The 20,339-nt window shown below is 39.8% G+C and overlaps 1 protein-coding gene across 15 annotated transcripts in view; it reads left to right on the forward strand.

Moving 5' to 3' along the window:
• Positions 1 to 20,339, forward strand: part of DLG2 (discs large MAGUK scaffold protein 2) — a 1,612,020-nt gene that overhangs the window by 1,432,984 nt on the left and 158,697 nt on the right. For 14 of the 15 annotated variants that reach the window (XM_006144952.3, XM_006144955.3, XM_006144956.1 and 11 more), the window contains one exon: positions 6,260 to 6,374. In XM_006144952.3, the coding sequence (XP_006145014.1) occupies positions 6,260 to 6,374 (115 nt within the window). Of the gene's footprint in view, positions 1 to 1,581; positions 1,613 to 3,892; positions 3,982 to 4,810; positions 4,816 to 6,259; positions 6,375 to 20,339 lie in introns of those variants that run through there. The other variant, XM_006144965.1, reaches the window with a different exon arrangement.

Genomic DNA, 20,339 nt, shown 5'->3' on the forward strand with positions numbered 1-20,339 from the left:
CGCACACCCCTATAAGGAAAAATCCACAAAAAAAAAAAAAAAAAAAGAATAGGTGTTGAATTACAGATGAAAAAATATACTACAAAAAATTGACAATCATTACCATGAATTAACTTCTAGATCCACTGGCTCTTTCTTGTAATCTTCTCAACATGTTTTAAAATAGGTCCAAATATTATTTCCATTTTACTTATGAGAAAATTGAGCCTAGGAAAGTTAACAATGTTTACAATGATGCATAGCAAAGGAATGGTAGGGCCGATTGTTGACCCCACCTATGTAACCTGAATCTTGCCCATTTTCTACAATTGTTAGTTATCACATTCAAGTGAAAAAAATATCAATCCCAAATGAATGCATCTAGTCATAAGAAATTGGAATTAGGGACCAGCAGATGGCATAATGGTTACATCAGTAGTCGACTGAGATTCAAGTACTAGTCCCAGCAGTTTAAAACTCACGCCAGGCATGTGTTCATGCATGACCAAAATCCCAAGAGGAGAATGGAGGAAAAGGGGTTGCGGCATGGCCATCACCCCTGGGAAGTGATTTCTCGCTTTCTGTCTTTCTGGTGAGCGCATGTGTCCTATAGCAAAAATCTCTCAAAAAAAAAAAAAAAAAAAAAAAGAAGAAGAAAGAGAATTATTGGGTTGTTGGAAAGGTCATGGACACATTTTTACATGGAAAATGACTTTTTTTTACCTCATGACTTTTCTGACCTAATAGAAACTCAAAAATGCAGAGGGGAAAAAAAATCTGGCTTATCATACAAGGAGGAAGGAAGAACTAGCTGAAAGTGATGTTTCTTGACACTCCTCTAAAACACTTGCCTAGGAGTTGGTTTTCAGTGATTGCATCCCTGCTGCAGAAGAAAGCTACATAAACTACATAAAATAACTCATAATTTAAAAAACATTTATTAGATACCTGTGTCATGCAAACTAAGACAGAATAAGGTGCTGTTTCTGCAGTGTCATTTCCCACCTCTGCATTATTGTGCTTAATTTTCTTAAGTGTTTTGAGCACCCAGTATTAATTGTCTCATTTTGGAATCAAATTCCTTCAGATTTAGTCTTGTCCCAAACTACACGCCAAGCACACACCAGAGTCCTGTGTATACAAAAGGTGGAACGATAGACCTGGAGGTCTGGGGAACAGAATGAGCGCTCTCGACTTCCTGAGGAGCTTCCAGTGCAACAGAGGAGAGAATCGGCTTGCACATGACCAGTACAGCAGGTGAAGGGAAGAACAAGATGTCAAGAGGCAGCTAGAGAAGTGAGGAGGCCTCACATTCTACAGCACAACTGTGATGCTGTCATAGGTGTTTGTGATGCAGTGGAAACAAAATGACTTCACAAAGATCCAGAGTAGGAAACAAGCTTCCTGTCCAATGAGCTCTGTAACCTGGCAGCTCTGTGACTTTGGTGTAGTAATTAACCACACTGAGCCTCTATTTCCTTGTCTTTAAGATCATATTCTCAGGGTCAGCAGGTTGCATAGTGGTTAGGGCGCTGGACTCTTACATGGGTGACCACAGTTTGAGTCCCAGATCAGGCAGCTTGCTTTGCCACTTTCCCTTTCTCTCTCTCTGGTCAACTTTTAAAAAACAGTAGTAAGTAAAATAAATATTTCTTTTAAAAAAAGATATTCTCAATTCAGAGTTTTGGGAATTTGTTTGGAAAATGTCTCAAAGGGGAGGCCATAGACATGAGTAAAACATTTGGGGAAGAGAGAAAAGAATAATAAGTGGATAAAAGTAGGTTTTTGTATTTTAACTTGCTGAAAAATGTAGTTTTCAGTACTTTTATAAAACATAAAGGGGACTTATTTTGTATAGCTTATTGGCTTATTTCTTGTTTATTTCTCAAGCCTTTCTTAATGTAAATTTGTTTCTCTCTGGAAAGTTGGAGGCAGAGTTCCTTCCCAGCCAATACACAGACACGCGCCTGTCATACAAATACATCATTTATATTTGTAAGCCCAGACCTTATTGATTTTGCTCTGATGCAATTACTTATATCTAAGTTTTAGTTTTTCCAAAAGGCACAAAGAGAGAGATAAACACTTCTGAACATAGGATGTGTGGTTAAGATTATTGTCAAAGTGGAGAAATTGAGGACATGATGGGTTCTAGTTAAGGCAAATGCAATATAACTTATCTACAGTGGGGTATTTAAATACCGAAAAACATGGTATAGATAAGACATTTCAAAAGTTTGACAAAATATTTTGGGTATCTAACGAGCTATACAGTAAGGCAGCCAATAAAATTTTTGGTTAAGGCAAGTATGTTGTAGTAATACATTGGGCTGTTGGAAAAGTCATGAATTTTTTAATGTTTTTCTGTGCAAAAATGCATTGACTTTTCCAACAACCTGAGGTAAAATGTGAGAATGAGCCTCACAAAATACTGATTGTACATAGACTATCAGAACTATTGCCAACATATATGACATGACTGAGAGTTCAGAGGTCACCTGGAAAACCATGGAAGGAACAGAGAAAGTGGGAAGTGGCAATGATTAGACAAAAATAAAGCCTTGAGGGACCAGCAGTTGGCATAATGGCTATGTCGTTCGACTCCCATGTAGTCGACTGTGGTTCAAGTCCTGGAACCAGTAGCTTAAACTCAGGCCAGGCGCATGTGCGTGCGTACCCAAGATCCCAAGAGAAGAAGGGATTGCAACATGGCCCTCCACCCTGGAGGGTGATTTCTCACTTTCTGTCTCTCTTTCTCTGTCTTTCTGGCGAATGCACACGCCCTATAGCAAAAACCTCTCAAAAATAAATAAATAAATAAATAAAGCCTTGAAATTAAAATATTTTGTCTTGAAAGAATAGTATTGAAGGAGATAGATGCATGTCATCTTCTTCATTTCAAAACATACATTGAACATGAGCTATTTCAATACCTACACCCACTTTATAACTGAATTAATCCAATGATGCTGCTCACACCCTCATTCATTATTCCTTCAGAAAGTGTTTTGAGCACCTAGTATTAATTGTCTCCTGTATGTTCCACAGTATGTTTGGAGCAGGGAGTTCCCCAGAGAGTGAGACGTGGCATGTCCCTCCGAGCTCACCTCATGTGCAAGTAACTGCAAGTTGGTGTGATAAGCACAGTGAAGTAGGAAAGTGCTCACATGGGGAGGAGGCATGGAGGATGGGATTTCACACTTTTATCACAGGTAGGGAAGTCATCAGAGTTGTAAAGGAGAGAGTCCCATCTTTCCAGATGGAATATTTAGTGGTGCTCAAGGGTAATATGTGGTATGTAGCAAGGAGTCACATGGAGAATGGATCAGGAGCAGCTAAGAGTTCCTATCCTGCATCCCAGACCAGATCATTTTCTGCTCTGAGTAATCCTAATGGTTGCAGCCTGGTTTTTGTGCTAGCACTTCCTGGTTTTTCTCCAGCACTTCCAATCCCAGGGCCTCACTACCCTTCCATACATGTGAACATATAGGCAGAGATCCCATCTTGTAAAGGAAAAAAACAAACAAGCCTGACTATCTAATAATAAGGGAATTGTTAAACTAGTCTAAACTCTGGAATACAACTAAGGGTCTTAAGAAAATGGTATTTATGTATTTGGTGGAAGGTAGATGATACAGATTGCACTGTTGAAAAGGAGAAAAAATTATAGCACAATATACAGGTGTAGGCTCTCTCTGTGTGTGTGCACACACTGCATACACATACACTCACAAACACACTGAAATATATTCAGCACACAACCACACATGTACCTCTAGGGTAAGCGGTAGGGACAGGCAGTGCTAAAAGAAAAGGTAGGGAAAGGTAAAAGAGACAAGAGGGTCTCTCTCTGTTTTTATTGTTTTTCTATACAGTTCAAATTTTTATAACATCCATGGACTTTATTTTATAGCTAAAAAATAAAATGAGATAAAACCCGTGAAGCACTGAGCGGAGCATCTGCCATGTGGCCAACAATAAATGTTAATCACCTCTCTGAGGGTGGCGAGAAAATATGACTTACTCAGAATGATTTAAATCTGCATGCAGTATCCTGTCGATGGTTACAAATAAGTGTTTTCTCACTCTAGTAAAATGGGATGAAATAAATTATCTTAAATTACCTTTAATTCATTTTTAGGCTAAATGTATGATTAAATAGGTGTTTACTTATTTAACCATTTAGGATTTTATTACACAAAGATAAGTTTTCACAAGAAACCTTCTAAACCTAGAATATACCAGACTTTGCCTAAGTACCAGAAATTTCCAGGCAAATGCTATGGCTTTGTCTTTAGAGTTCTAAATCTTAGAGATATTTAATATTCAGAGTTCATCTGTCCTCTATTTTTGAAAACCAAGATAAAAGAATTTAGGAAAATCCAATCTACAATAGCCAATAGACATTCAGTAAATTGAAATTAAATGTAGTTTTATTTAACATTTTTATTTAACTTTATTATAATTATTATTTTAAATTTGCTGTTGGGCACATGTACTCACCAGAGAGAGAGACAAAGTGAGAAAGCAAGCTGCCAGGTCCAACACTTGAACCACTATCAGCCATGTGGGAGTCCAACACCTCAACCACCACGCCACCTGCTAGCCCCATTATGAAACTTTTTATTATAAAGAATTTGAAGTACTCTGAGGGTAAATCATATTTTGTTATATGCATTTAGTCATTCTTGTTTTCATAAAAAGTTGTGATTAAATTGAAAATCAAATTTTTTTTTTTTTAATGTACTAAAGACTTTTAAAATTCCTTATGGTGAGTTTCTTTGTAATTAAAAGAACCACTTATAATTCAAGTTTATGTTTTTAAAGAATGTGCGGGTAAGTTAAGCCTCTTAGCTATTGGATTTTCCTAAAGCGAAATGGTCTTCTGCCAAGGAGATGATAAAGATGTTTCTTTTTATGTGCTGATTCCATTAATAAATAACTTTAAAACTATTCATGCATTCAAATGTTCTGTTATATTGACATGGCAAAAATATTTTTCCCATGAAGAAATAACATGACTTAGGGACCAGCAGTTAGCATAATGGCTGTGTCACTGGACTCCCATGTAGTCGACCACGGTTCGAGTCCTGGACCCGGTGGCTTAAACTCACATCGGGTGCGTGTGCGTGCATGCCCAAGATCCCGAGAGGAGAATGGAGGAGAAGGGATTGTGGCATGGCCACCCCCCCTGGGGGGGGTGATTTCTCACTTTCTGTCTCTGTTTCTCATTTTCTGGAGAGCGCATGCACCCTATAGCAAAAACCTCTACAAAAAAAGAAAAGAAATAACATTAATGACTTAATATCTCTATTTTCTAGGTTTTTTTGACTATTTTTTTAGATTCTTTTTTTTTCAAGTTTGAATGTTTCTAAAATATAGTTAATATGATAGTTTCTATCTCCACTTTAACCCTAACCTTTTAATAAGCCGATTTAAATATATTGTACATCTTTGAATTGATGACATCCAGCATCAGGACAAAGTTATGAAATAGAGTCAAGGCATGATCTTCAGTGGTCAGCTTCTGGTAGCCCTCTCCAGAAAACAATTTTTTAAATTAAATGGCATTTCTTACAAAATTTATCACCAAACACTTGATTTATTTGGTTTGTCAGACTGCGGTTAACTGAATACTTTCTTTTAACAACTCACAACATTGAGAATTTAATAGACTTTTTTTCCTTCTCATTATTTTTATTATTTGAGATAATTGTAGATTCACATGCAGTTGTAAGGAAGAAGAGAGGGAGACCCCATGTACTCTTGGTTCATTTTCCCCAGCTGTAACATTTGGCAAAGCTATGGTTTGTTATCACAACCAGGATTTTGACATTGCCGCAAGTCATCAATCTTAGGCAGATTTTCCCAGTTTCACTTGTGCGTGTGTGTGTGTGTGTGTGTGTGTGTGTGTAGTTCTAAGTAATTTTATCACAAGTATATCCACCACCACAGTCAAGACAGAGGTCGTTTCCATCACCACAGGGATTCTTCACATCGCCTGTTTACAATCACCCTCCCTCCCCATTCTCCTTTCTCCAAAAAACATAGCAAAATTGGGGATTTGATGACAGTGTTTCTTAGGTAACTTTGTGAACTGATTTCTTCTTTTTTCCTTGTGAATGTCTGTGAATAAGTAACAGTAAGCAAGCCTTCCTTTCCTGAGTCGTGCATCTCCCTGTTGTCTGGCAAAGGAACCAAAAACTACTTTGGCTGTGCAGCATTTTTTAACTCTCAGAAGACACGGAACCAAACTTGCCGCCTTTGTTTCCATTCCCAGATTACGCTCGATTTGAGGCCAAAATCCATGACCTACGGGAGCAGATGATGAACCACAGCATGAGCTCCGGGTCCGGGTCCCTGCGAACCAATCAGAAACGCTCCCTCTATGTCAGGTAGGCCATGGGACATTTCTCACTCTGATCTGCACTGTGTGCTAAGCCAGCTTGTGGAAATAAAGGCAATGCCTGCGGATGGAGCAGGTGTTCTGATTCACTCCGGCTTTTCAGTACACCGTCAAGACCTTTGAGGTTAACCATTTTGAAAACATTTTTGAAATGTCGTTAGGTTAAAATAGTTGATGGCTTCTGCTTTTTATCAGGTTATTCTTCGACACCATCATGATTTGGAGTAAAGTTCTTAGCTTAGGTTTCAGTAAAAATAATGAGGGAAATATTTTTATTTCTGATAAACCTTAAATGAAACACATATATCAAAGCCCTGGACATTTTTTCACCATCAGTATGAGAAAAAAAAAATAGGCCAGCATCATCTTCACAACCTTCCTGGTATTGATTGCATTCACTTCAGTGGATTGATTTGTAGTCAGCAGTTTTCTTTTAAATAATTACATGTTTTTCTAACAAGTTTTGGTGAAAAGACTTTGTTCTGTTGGCATCTTGTTACCAGTTGTTTCTCAGACCATAAAAGTTAATTGTTCCTTGCTTGGCAAAACTTTTTAATTGACTAGGAAAGAAAAGAAAAAAAGATTGAAGTCAGAATGCCTTCTTACCTTTTATCACCGCACTTACCTCTTGAGTAAGATCCATCACACTCAACCATAACATGCTCCTTTCCTAGCGAAGTCTCTTAGATAACTTCCAAACTTCATCAAAACTATATACTTTTCAAAATAATAGAAACACTAAATAGGAAGGAAAGGTGGGGCCTAGTTAATGGCCAAAATGACTCTGGCACTGTATGGAAGAACTATGTCTGTCCTCATATTCTCTACTCCCCACACTGGCCCCAGAATCTGATCTGACTCCCACCTGAGGTCATATCCTCCATACCTGAAATTTTACTTTCTTTTTCTGGCTCAAGGTATGTGTTACTGATACTAAACCATGCACTTGAATTGAACTTCTTGGTTTCTGCTGCTTCTCCTTTGCATGGTAGGTAGGCACAGCAGGGGCAATGGGAGCAGGATACTACAGTAGAAGGTAATGGCTTCTCAAGGGCCTTAATCGGCTGGCTGGTCTAACAGGCACAGCATCCCTTCCTGTTTCAGGGAATTTCAGTAGCTCAGAAGCCCTGAGATTAAGAAGCAAAACCATAGTCAAACAGTGAACCTTCCACATTTGGCAAACCGCATTTCAGAAGAGTGTTTTCATACCCTTCATTATAAACTGTGAAGGAAATGTTGAGGCCCACCCTAGAGCATGTCTTTTGGTGACATCACCAAGACAATGAAACCTTCACAATCCCATTGTGGCTATTTCTCTTCTCCTTACTTGTGATTTAGTGGTGATCCTCATGATACAAAATATTATTTACTCTTGAAATGTTTTCATCTTGGGTAGCAAATTGGGAAAAGCCAGTTTAGTTAATCGGACAGAGATAAATCAGTACAATTGAAATGGCTATATAAACTAAAACTGCAAGGCAAAATTACCAAATTGTTGGTATCTCATGAAAAAATAAAATTTATGAAAATGGTATTATTGGAGGACCAGCAGACGACATGGTAGTTAAAAAGCTGGACACTCCCACATGGCTGACCACAGTTTGAGTTCCAGACCTGGTGGCTTGCTTTCTTACTTTCTCTCTGTCTCTCCGTGTGTCTGTCTCTGGTCAAATTAAAACTAAATGAATGAATAAATAAAATTAAATAATTCTTTTAAAAGTGATATTATTGGGAACCAGCAGTTAGCGTAATGGCTATGTCGCTGGACTCCCACGTAGTCGACCACGGTTCGTGTCCCGGACCCAGTGGCTTAAAACTCACGCCGGGCGCGTGTGCGTGCGTGCCCAAGATCCCGAAAGGAGAATGGAGGAGAAGGGATTGCGGCGTGACCATCCCCCCTGGGGGGTGATTTCTCGCTTTTTGTCTCTATGTCTCTCTCTGTCTGTCTGGCGAGCGCACGTACCCTAAAGTGAAAATCTCTCAAAAAAAAAAAAAAAAGTGGTATTATTGTATTAGAAGAAATTTGCTGAAAACATATTGGTAGTAGCTCTTAATTAAGTTGTGGGAGATTAGAATTTAAATGAAAGGATCTGACACTATGTAAAACTAATATGCTTTTTGACTGTAATGTCAATCCGATTTAAATCTTTAGTCTCTGAAATGATAAATGAAAGTATAACACAGAAGAGGTGAAGGCATAAAGTAATATAGTAATGGAAATTGTAATGAAAGAAGGAAAACTCTTTTTAATGAGACTCAAAAAAGTGACACTTTATGAGAAATTATGCCTAAAAAACTCTCTACAGTATACAAATATGGGTATTTGGTTTCTAAACATTCAATTATTCATTTTTATTTGGTATCTTAAATGCGCACCTCAGGGGCCAGCAGGTAGTGTGGTTTACAGTGCTGGAATTCCATGGCTGACTGTAGTTTATGTCCCAGACCTGGCAGCTTGAAAATCGCAACAAATAAATAGATAAATAAATACATAAATGCTTAAAAAAATAATAAAAAGCTAAACTTGGTATCTAAATGACTCTAAGAGCTGTGAAATTTTAAAATATAGACCATGCATATAATCAAAACAAAAGAAAAAAAATTTTTTTGGAGAGGTTTTTTTTGCTATAAGGCACATGCGCTCGCCAGACAGACAGAGACAGAGAGACAGAAAGCGAGAAATCACCCCTCAGGGGGGATGGCCATGCCATAATCCCTTCTCCTTCATTCTGCTCTCAGGATCTTGGGCATGCACGCACATGTGCCGGCATGAGTTTTAAGTCACCGGGTCCGGGACACAAACTGCCCTTGACTACATGGGAGTCCAGAGACATAGCCATTATGCTAACTGCTGGTCCCAAAAACAGAAGAAAAATTTACAAGAACCCTGGTTTTGTTTTCATGACTGCAATAAAACAGAAAGGGAAGAAGAAAAAAGAAAAACGCAGGAACATAAAATTGACTCTAAATTCTAAGTAGAATCTTTTTTTTTTTTTTTTTTTTTTTGGAGAGATTTTCACTGTAGGGCGCGTGCGCTCGCCAGACAGACAGAGAGAGACATAGAGAAAGAAAGCGAGAAATCACCCCCCCAGGGGGAATGGTCACGCCGCAATCCCTTCTCCATTCTCCTCTCGGGATCTTGGGCTCGCACGCACATGCGCCCGGCGTGAGTTTTAAGCCACCGGGTCCGGGACATGAACCGTGGTGGACTACGTGGGAGTCCAGCGACATAGCCATTACGCTAACTGCTGGTTCCCGTAAGTAGAATCTTTATCCAAAGGATTCAATAGCTTTGTACCTTTGTCCTTTAAAAAAACAAAAACAAAAACAAAAAAAACCCTACCACTTTTCATAGAGATTCTTGAGTGCTTGTTTAGGACCAGTGCCAGTTGATTGTGCCTCTTTTAGAGAGTTAACTACTTGCTCTCTGAAAGTAAATTAGTAGTAAGGGTTCTCTGATTATATAAATAGAAGATGATGAGCATGTCTCTTTAATCTAAGAAAAGCAGAATTCTAGAGTATTCTCATTTTCTTTAGCTTTATACAATTCTAGGTCTGGGAGGAACCTTAGCTATCCCAGGTTCACTTACAGAAGGGAAACTGAGACCCCAGAGGAGAAAAGATTGGTCTGGGATCCGCCAGCTGTTTACGGCAGAGTCAGATGCCTAACCCCAGCCCCACTCTCCTCACAGTGCTCTGCCTTCCAAGGGTTTTGTCTCCGTGGTATCAGCTGCTGAAGCACTTCAGCCGTGATTCCCAGGCTGCTTCTGTCAGTGCAAGAGCTGAACTCTCAGATCAGGAAGAAGTTAGCTGAGAGGAGAAATTCAAACAGACCTCTGTAGGGTTTCTACATCGGATAAACTGCACTATAGGACATCTGAGGTTCCTTTGGTATTAGTCGTATTTTTTCATGAAGCCAAAATCTAAATCAGAAAGCAAGAAGCTTCTTTGTTCTGTGATAAACAATCAACTGACAGGAGAATATATGCCTATACCACAAAAACACTCTTGTCCTTGGAGTCACCTCCTCGACCTATTCTCTCTCTCTCTCTTACACACACACACACACACACACACACAGTCACAACATCACACCTCCACACCTAGTCTCAGCCCTGGCAGTGACAGAGAGAGTGCATCCTCTCAGGCTTTGCAGGAGCTGGCCCCATTCTCCTACTAGAAACGATCTTCCCAGGTGCTAGCAATTTGTTTGCCTGAAATCCTGGAGGGAGAAACAGATCATCAGCACCATCGAAACCAGGCAGTGTTATAAATGGAGTCAACCCTCGGTCCTTTCCAATCTAGTTGTCATTGTTTCCCCTCTTCATTTGTGTGAGGTGCTCGCAGTGCTGTGGTAGTGCTATGCCAGTGGGATCGATTGTTCCTGATGATACTATTACACATAATCTATGGGAATGATTTCAATGTGCTTGATTTGATATGCTATTTGTATTGTGAACGTCCTGTGTCAGGAAACATACGGATAGAGTTGTAGAATCATAGAAGTAAATAAAGGGTTAAAACTATGGATGAAATGTTTTTCTAGATGCACAAGTGCATTACCAATTCTTCAAATGTAGATGCACTTAAGCTCCTAAAACAGTGGAATATGGATTTTGTTGCATAGACCTGGAGGCTCCCTAGATGGGCAGAGAGAGTAGGTAACAGCCCCTGGTGGGTGAGTTTATGAGTTCATGAAGATCTCTCCACCTCTAAAACAAGCCATCCCCAGGGGCCATTGGGTGTCATAGTGGTTAAGGCACTGGACTTCCACATGGCCAACCACAATTTGAATCCCAGACCTGGTGGCTTGAAACTCACACTAGGCTCACATGCATGTAGGACCAAAAAAATTCTGGGAGGAGAATGGAGGAGAGATTACAACATGGCCATCCTATGCTGAAAGGGTGATTTATCATATTCAATCTCTCTGTCTCTCTCTCCAGTGAGTGCATGTGCCCTATGGCAGAAAGAAAGAAAGAAAGAAAGAAAGAAAGAAAGAAAGAAAGAAAGGCCATCTCATTATCTACCAGTTGGTAAAAGTAAAAAAAAATAAAATAAAAATTTTAAAAAAACTGGTATAATGGAGGACATGCCTTCTCTTGTTGTTTCTAGGGATGCACCTATATATCTAGCTAAATACTGCTAAGAAAGGTCAGCAATAGGATTAAATTTGCTCAAAAGTGCAAATAGCTGAGGAGTAATCTTTTGATCAAGGAGAGTGAGAGAACCCAGTATAGTGGGAGCATGGGGAGGAGAAGAAAGAAAAGCAAGCAAGTCTACTAATGAAGAGTAAAAGGTCATATGGAAAACCCACAAGAGAAACTTATCCATGCTCATTTGTTAAAAGATACTAACTTTTGAGAGTTCAAGCAAATAACCTCTCTGTTGTAAATCTATGCCCAAGGATCAGTTATGATTTATTCATGGATTCATCAAGTGGTTTTTTGTGTATTTTTTGAGGATATATTATGCCCCAGAACGTAGAATGGCCACTGAGGACCTACTAATAACAGACATGTTTCTTGTCCCCAAGAAACTCACATCTAGTGGGGAGACAGATGAGGAGGAGACAAGTAAATGCCACATGATATAAAAAGACCACAGCTCCACAAAAACTTGAACTCTTGATTGTTTTCTAACTTACTGACATGTATGTTAAGTCAGAGCCTTCTAACCCAAAGTAAGAAACATTCTTTATCATGACCCAGTAAAGACATCCATAAAGCTAGAAGAAAATTTTCATTAAATAGCACTAACACTTCTTAAGTGTAATGTAGTTTGTTATTTTTCATTCTATTTGTTTCTCTCCTTTTGTAAAATGAAGGTCACAACTCATTAACTTGATTTAATAACTCATTAACTTGATTTAATAACTCAGTAATGGGTCATGATTTACAGCTTGCAGATGCAGTAAAAAAGAAAGGACCTTCCAGACAGGTGATGCAGCATAGACAAGCAGGAGAAAACACCTTCATTCACTATGCTACAGCCAGCATTGCTGCAATCTCTAGACCTTGGTGTTCTAGGCAACTTGGAAGGCAGTTATCCCTGATCAGATGAGGAAGTAGAAGTAAAGGGAAATATTTGTGGATTACCTTCTTTGGATCAATGACTATGACACTGGTTTACATAAATTATCCCATGTAATTCTCCCAACAGCCCTATGAGTTCAGGGTTATTTCTTTTGTTTTATAGATTAAAAAAAACTGACAGCCAGAGAAGTTTCATGATTCCCTCAAGATTATGAGCTAGATGATACCTGGGCATAGACATTAAGGTCCTATTGTGAAACGTTGTGGAGCATTGTTTAAGAGTATAGTCGCTAGATTCTGCCAAACAGAAAAACATTTGAATCTTGGTTCTGCCACTTAGTAATTCTGTGACCTTGGATCAATCAGTCTCTATCTGTGAAAGACGGAAATAGTGGGCCAGCAGGTGGCATGGTAGTTAAGGCCCTGGACTCCTACATGGATAACTGCTGTTCAAGTCCCGGACCTGGTAACTTGCTTTCTCACTTTTTCTTCATTCACTCTCCCTGTCTCTCTCTCTAGTGAGTGCATGTGCCCTGTAGCAAATTTTTTTAAAATTAGTGATAATGATAAATAAAAATAGGAATAGTAATAGGATATTGTAAAGTGGTTGTGAGGATTAAATTTTTAAAAAGTGAAGTTAAATATCTGGCATGTGGGAAGTCATTGATAAATTTTGGTAATATTACTCATTTATTATAAAGGCTGAAGGACAGAATTAGAGCGAACAGGGTACTGTTAGGAGTGCACTGAGCCTCCCTTGTCCTGTCCCATTGCTTTCCTTAGGACATGCCTTCTCTTGTTGTTTCTAGGGATGCACCTATATATCTAGCTAAATACTGCTAAGAAAGGTCAGCAATAGGATTAAATTTGCTCAAAAGTGCAAATAGCTGAGGAGTAATCTTTTGATCAAGGAGAGTGAGAGAACCCAGTATAGTGGGAGCATGGGGAGGAGAAGAAAGAAAAGCAAGCAAGTCTACTAATGAAGAGTAAAAGGTCATATGGAAAACCCACAAGAGAAACTTATCCATGCTCATTTGTTAAAAGATACTAACTTTTGAGAGTTCAAGCAAATAACCTCTCTGTTGTAAATCTATGCCCAAGGATCAGTTATGATTTATTCATGGATTCATCAAGTGGTTTTTTGTGTATTTTTTGAGGATATATTATGCCCCAGAACGTAGAATGGCCACTGAGGACCTACTAATAACAGACATGTTTCTTGTCCCCAAGAAACTCACATCTAGTGGGGAGACAGATGAGGAGGAGACAAGTAAATGCCACATGATATAAAAAGACCACAGCTCCACAAAAACTTGAACTCTTGATTGTTTTCTAACTTACTGACATGTATGTTAAGTCAGAGCCTTCTAACCCAAAGTAAGAAACATTCTTTATCATGACCCAGTAAAGACATCCATAAAGCTAGAAGAAAATTTTCATTAAATAGCACTAACACTTCTTAAGTGTAATGTAGTTTGTTATTTTTCATTCTATTTGTTTCTCTCCTTTTGTAAAATGAAGGTCACAACTCATTAACTTGATTTAATAACTCATTAACTTGATTTAATAACTCAGTAATGGGTCATGATTTACAGCTTGCAGATGCAGTAAAAAAGAAAGGACCTTCCAGACAGGTGATGCAGCATAGACAAGCAGGAGAAAACACCTTCATTCACTATGCTACAGCCAGCATTGCTGCAATCTCTAGACCTTGGTGTTCTAGGCAACTTGGAAGGCAGTTATCCCTGATCAGATGAGGAAGTAGAAGTAAAGGGAAATATTTGTGGATTACCTTCTTTGGATCAATGACTATGACACTGGTTTACATAAATTATCCCATGTAATTCTCCCAACAGCCCTATGAGTTCAGGGTTATTTCTTTTGTTTTATAGATTAAAAAAAACTGACAGCCAGAGAAGTTTCATGATTCCCTCAAGATTATGAGCTAGATGATACCTGGGCATAGACATTAAGGTCCTATTGTGAAACGTTGTGGAGCATTGTTTAAGAGTATAGTCGCTAGATTCTGCCAAACAGAAAAACATTTGAATCTTGGTTCTGCCACTTAGTAATTCTGTGACCTTGGATCAATCAGTCTCTATCTGTGAAAGACGGAAATAGTGGGCCAGCAGGTGGCATGGTAGTTAAGGCCCTGGACTCCTACATGTATAACTGCTGTTCAAGTCCCGGACCTGGTAACTTGCTTTCTCACTTTTTCTTCATTCACTCTCCCTGTCTCTCTCTCTAGTGAGTGCATGTGCCCTGTAGCAACTTTTTTTAAAATTAGTGATAATGATAAATAAAAATAGGAATAGTAATAGGATATTGTAAAGTGGTTGTGAGGATTAAATTTTTAAAAAGTGAAGTTAAATATCTGGCATGTGGGAAGTCATTGATAAATTTTGGTAATATTACTCATTTATTATAAAGGCTGAAGGACAGAATTAGAGCGAACAGGGTACTGTTTTCTCAGGAGTGCACTGAGCCTCCCTTGTCCCATTGCTTTCCTTTAACAACGGAGAGAAGAGAGGTATCTGGCATCCTTTGGATATTCACTCCTCTAGGCCCCATGAAGCCTGGAGAAGGCCAGGATTCCATAGCTCCAGGATGCCCAGCTTTGTCGATTCATCAGGCATTTCTCAACCCGAACAAAGGTCTACCCAAAGGTGGGACCTGAAAATAGTTCAGTGGGAGCTAAAGATAAGAAGAGAAAGGAACCAGCAGTTAGCATAATGGCTATCTCGCTGGACTCCCATGTATTTGACCGCGGCTGTGTCCCGAACCCGTTGGCTTAAAACTCACACCGGGCACGTGTGCGTGCGTGCCCAAGATCCCGAGAGGAGAATGCAGGAGAAAGGATTGCGGCGTGACCATCTCCCCTGGGGGGTGATTTCTCTCTTTCTGTTTCTCTGTCTCTTTCTCTGTCTGGCGAGCGCATGCACCCTATAGTGAAAATCTCTCCAAAAAAAAGATAAGAAGAGAAACTCACTCAGGTACAACTGGCCCTTCCAGTTCTTCACAGATGTCATCAGTGTCCCTAACCATGTAATTTCTCCCATCTGTGTTCTTAACTCTTTCCAGTCCTCTGCTTACAACTTTGTTCTAGATTTGAAAGACTTAGAGAGAGACAGAGACAGTGAGAGGAAAAGTGACAAATCCCCCCCCCACTCCCCCCCAGGGCAGAATGGCCATGCCACAATCCTTCTCCACTCTCTTCTCAGGATCATGGCCATGCGTGCATGTGCATGTGCCCAGTGTGAGTTTCAAGCCAGCAGATCCAGGATTCAAAGCATTGTTGGCCATGTGGGAGTCCAGCAATATAACTGCTATGTCATCTGCTGGCCCCCATACTGGTTATTTTTTCTAAACTGCTGCTTTATGGTAGACTAACCTAATTGCTCTCTGAAGGGAAAAGTTAGGAGCAATAGTTGCAATAGTTGTAAAAAACACTAATTTAGGACCTAATGTCATTAATCTATTAGGCCCCTGGGAAAGTCATGACGTACTTTTCTATGTTTTTCTACACAAGAACTTCTTTTCTTTTTCTTTTTCTTTTTTTTTTTCAGAGACAGAGAGACAGAAAGCAAGAAATCACCCCCCAGAGGGGATGGTCATGCCACAATCCCTTCTCCTTCATTCTCCTCTCGGAATCTTGGGCACGCACGCACATGCACCCAGCGTGAGTTTTAAGTCACCGGGTCCGGGACGCGAACCACAGTCGACTACGTGGGAGTCCAGCAACATAGCCATTACGCTAACTGCTGGTTCCCTAAAAACTTATTTTCTTTACAGTTGTTCCAAGTTCACATTTATTCAAATTTGCTGCTTCCTAAGACAGTTTTTTCTTCAAAGGCTATAATATGACAAGTGCACTCAGGTCGGCCTCTTGCCCCATCCTTTATCATAAGGCATTCACACATTGATTCTTAGCATATCGATTCTTTTATTCAATAAACATGGTGTATGTGCTTATCTATAATGTACCAGACTGTGGTAAATGTTAAGGATACTTAGAGGAAGAAGAACATAGCCATTCAAGTTACTCATCGTCTAGATCTGCAGGTAATTCTTGGCATGGAAACCATTATAAGTATCATTTCTTGACACCTTGTTATGTGACTTGAAAGTACCATCTTATTTTAATTTTTACGATGTGCCTAGATGGCTTTCGACAGGAATGTTTGCCCAGAAGACCACTAGCATTTGAAACTTACCTGTTAAAATAGTGACCACTTTGTTCCTTACTAAGGTTTCATGGTAAAATCTCCTTGAAATGGAAATACTAGAGCTGCCAATCCTAGTGAATGTCTTAACTTTATTAAGTCTTTAATATTATGCCACAGTGCTTGGCATGAAGAAATCTCTTTAATAAATATTTGTTGAATGAGTTAGTAAAAAAATCCTGAGATTATCTGTACTAACGTGAAAGAAAATATTAAAATCTAAGCCAGTAACTAAGTAATCTTAGGGAAGTCGAATGTGTGCTGCCTGGCACCAAGTGCAGGGGGTCTGGTTGCATCTTCCGAGCACGGCCATGGCCTGCTGCTCCTAGGACCTTCAGGAAACAGTTGGCACTGCAAAGCGTTTCAGGCGGCTTCACTTGTCCACTGAACTCTGGGACTCTCTTTAAATTGGGACCTGATCTGATAATGGATTCAGACACACTGAGCCTACACCCTCTTAGGGAGAGGGCTTAGGAAAGGGGCAGGACCCAAGGCAGACCTCATTCTCAATATCAGCAGTCTTTCTTCTAGGCCACAAAGATGGGAAGTTATATAAGGGCAGTCTTGAGAAGACATACCTCACATGAGACACTTCATCCAAAGGGCTTTAATTCTAAGGGAAGGGTGTTTCTACCTGACTGATTTTGAAAGAAAAGACCTACATCATCAGATACTAAGAGACTCTGGTCTGGTTTTTTTCTTTAAACATTAGTGCATCCTTTCACTCCACTTTCTGTCCCGCTGAACTGCTGGTTAGTCACCTGGGGATGTAAGGAATACTGTGAAATGGAATTTAGCAGGAATCTTCACCTGGCTTCCAACTTCACTGGGCAGTGGATTTCTTGAGAACATTTAAGGCAAAGCCATGGAATGTGCAGATTGCTACAAATAAGATTTTTATCTTCTTCTTCAATGTTGAACCCACATGTTCTCAGTTACCATCTCAGAGAACATATATTCATTAGTTCATGTGAACCTCCCTGCCCCGTAAAAGTGCTGGTGGACAGTGGTAGTATAATTGCCTTTTGTTCCTTCACTCACATATTCTTATTTAGCTCCGTCATCATTTATTCACTCAGAGATGTAGTAAATACTCTGCAATGGGTTCTGCTCCATCAGAAGAGAAAATGAAAACTGCATGAATCAGTTACTTTTCTCTCTTAAAATCCGACTGGTATTGGGGGCGTCTGGGGATAGGACATAATTAGGTACCTAAAAGCAATTAACTGGATGAAGCCGAAAGTCTAAAACCTGGGGAACCAGAAGAGAGGGGAGAAGACATTACAAAGTTCAGAGGGGCAGCCTGGGCCTCATAACGAGGGGCCAGAGAACGTATGTACTAAGAGTTCATGCCTGGCTTCATTCTGAACTCAGGACTACTAGGGCTCAGAAGTAAGTATTATTCCCATCCTACAGAGGAACAGGGAGCCCTGTAGAAAGCCAAAAAGATTTAAAAATAACTGACAGAGGTGCTGTATGACTGAGCCAGATTCTTTACCCAGGCATGGCTCTCACCGAAGTCCATGTTTGTTTCACCATAATTCAGTGAAGAAGTTAATCTTGTAGGGGCACTGTTTGAATTCATAATGTTAAAACGTGTATTTGTTTTGTACTTTATACTGACTTGCTCCAAGTATACCTGTCTTCTGGTCCAGAATTCACAGCTTATTGTTTACTAAAACTTAAGTGTCTCATTTATAAAATAGACATACCAGATCAGCCCCATAGCCTAGTTAATTAAGAAAGCCAGATCCCACATGGCCAACTGCAGTTCAAATCACTGCCCCAGCAGCTCATAAAACACATCAGGAGCATGTGTGTGCATACCCCAAACCCCAAAAGGATGGAGAAATGAAGTAGAGGGGATTGCAATGTGACATGACCCACTGGGGGTTGCTTTCTCTTTCAATCCCCACCCTCTTTTCTCTGATGAGTAAGCACATTCTCTGGCAACTTGAAAAAAAAATTTTTTTTGAGAGAGGTTTTTTCTATAGAGCACATGCACTCATTAGAGACACAGAAAGAGACAGAGAGACAGAAAGCAAGAATCATCCTCCAGGGAGGATGGCCACACTGCAATCCCTTCTCCTCCATTCTTCTCTTGGGATGTGGCGCATGCTCACACACATGCCCAGCGTGAGTTTTAAGCCACTGTTTCTGAGACTCAAACCACGGTTGGCTACTTGGCTGTCCAGTGACAGCCATTATGCCATCCTCTAGACCCTTAAAGGTATTTTTTAAAAATAAAATGGACACACCTAGTTCACAGGCTTGTCATTAGGATTAAATTAAGTGTAGTCTATGAAGAAGCCCACTGTGTGGGACTTGTTAAGTAAGGGGGAAGTCCCTTGATCACTATTAGAGCTTAGAGCCTGGCTACTAAATTGGTGCCTTTTTAAACCAGAACAGATTTTGATTCTCCACTTATACTTCGAGACTTATTAGCATTATGCTCACTGTTTTAGGCATTTGCATTTTTAATTGCATCCTTAATTGTGGAATAAAAGGCTTTGTTTTTAGGCAGCTAATTTTATGCCAAAAATAGTAAGGAGGAGGAGTCATTGGGTTCTGGGGGATGTTTTCTTCTTTCCCTGAAATTATAAGTTGCCCTTGGTTTTAAAAAGGCTTTTAATTTTTAGATTTCTATAGGAAGAGACAGAAGTATCATGGACAACACTTCCATAGACCATCACATTTTCCCTTTATTCCCTCTACTCCTACGATCAAGAATCTAAATCTCATCACTATTAATGGTTGGCCTGTCATTCGTTTATTCATTCATTTGCCCAGAAAACCTTTTCTGTGACATAGCTATGTATCTCATACTATACTCAGCTCTGGGGATAAAAATATGAGCAGAGCTTTTCTTCCCTTAAGGAGCTCAAAGATCACTCCAACAACCTGGATTCTGCTTTCCAACTTCCTCCACATGGTAAGCATATGCCCAGAAATCCATCATCTCCAGATATGCTTGGCCTCATGTCCTCAAATTATTAGTTATGAGAATAAACCAAACAGCTCCAGCTAGAAAAGGAACAGTACAAGGTGGGACACAGGATACTCTCACAGGTGAGAATGGGGAGATGGAAGGGCATGGAAAATTTCAGAGATCCCTCACCCTAAATCACAGAGGTTTGGTCTGGAGCCAGGAACAGACACAAGACATTTGTCTTTTAGTGTCAACATGAGAACAGTGCCTAATATTCTTTAAATACTTCTTGAATGAACATTTTGAGTGGCAATTTAAGGTCTTCAAGGGAGTATTAATGACTGGTTGCATTAAACACAAGCTCACTAGTCTCCCTCTGCCCACAAACTGCTCTCTTCCAACCTCACATGCTTTCTTCCTGCCTGTTGACTCAACTGCCCTCTTCACTGGCTTGTAAACATCCTGGGATCTCTCTAGTCTGGCATAGAGTAAATGCCAAGTCAGTCAAAGAAACAAATTGCGGATGTCAAGAGGTTGGAGAAAGTTTAACTTTATTTAAAAGTTTACTTATTGGGGCCAGCACTTGGCATGCTGAACTCCCACATGACTTACTACAGTTCGAGTCCCGGACCTGGCGGCCTGAAAATCATGCCAGACACATGTATGTGCATGCCCGAGAGGAGAACGGAGGATAAGGTATTGCAGCATGGCCATCCCCCCCGGGAGGTTATTTCTCTTTCCCTCTCTCTGTCTCTGACAAACACATG

This window comes from Tupaia chinensis, unplaced genomic scaffold (assembly GCF_000334495.1).
Source record: "Tupaia chinensis unplaced genomic scaffold, TupChi_1.0 Scaffold000139_1, whole genome shotgun sequence".
NCBI lineage: Eukaryota > Metazoa > Chordata > Mammalia > Scandentia > Tupaiidae > Tupaia > Tupaia belangeri.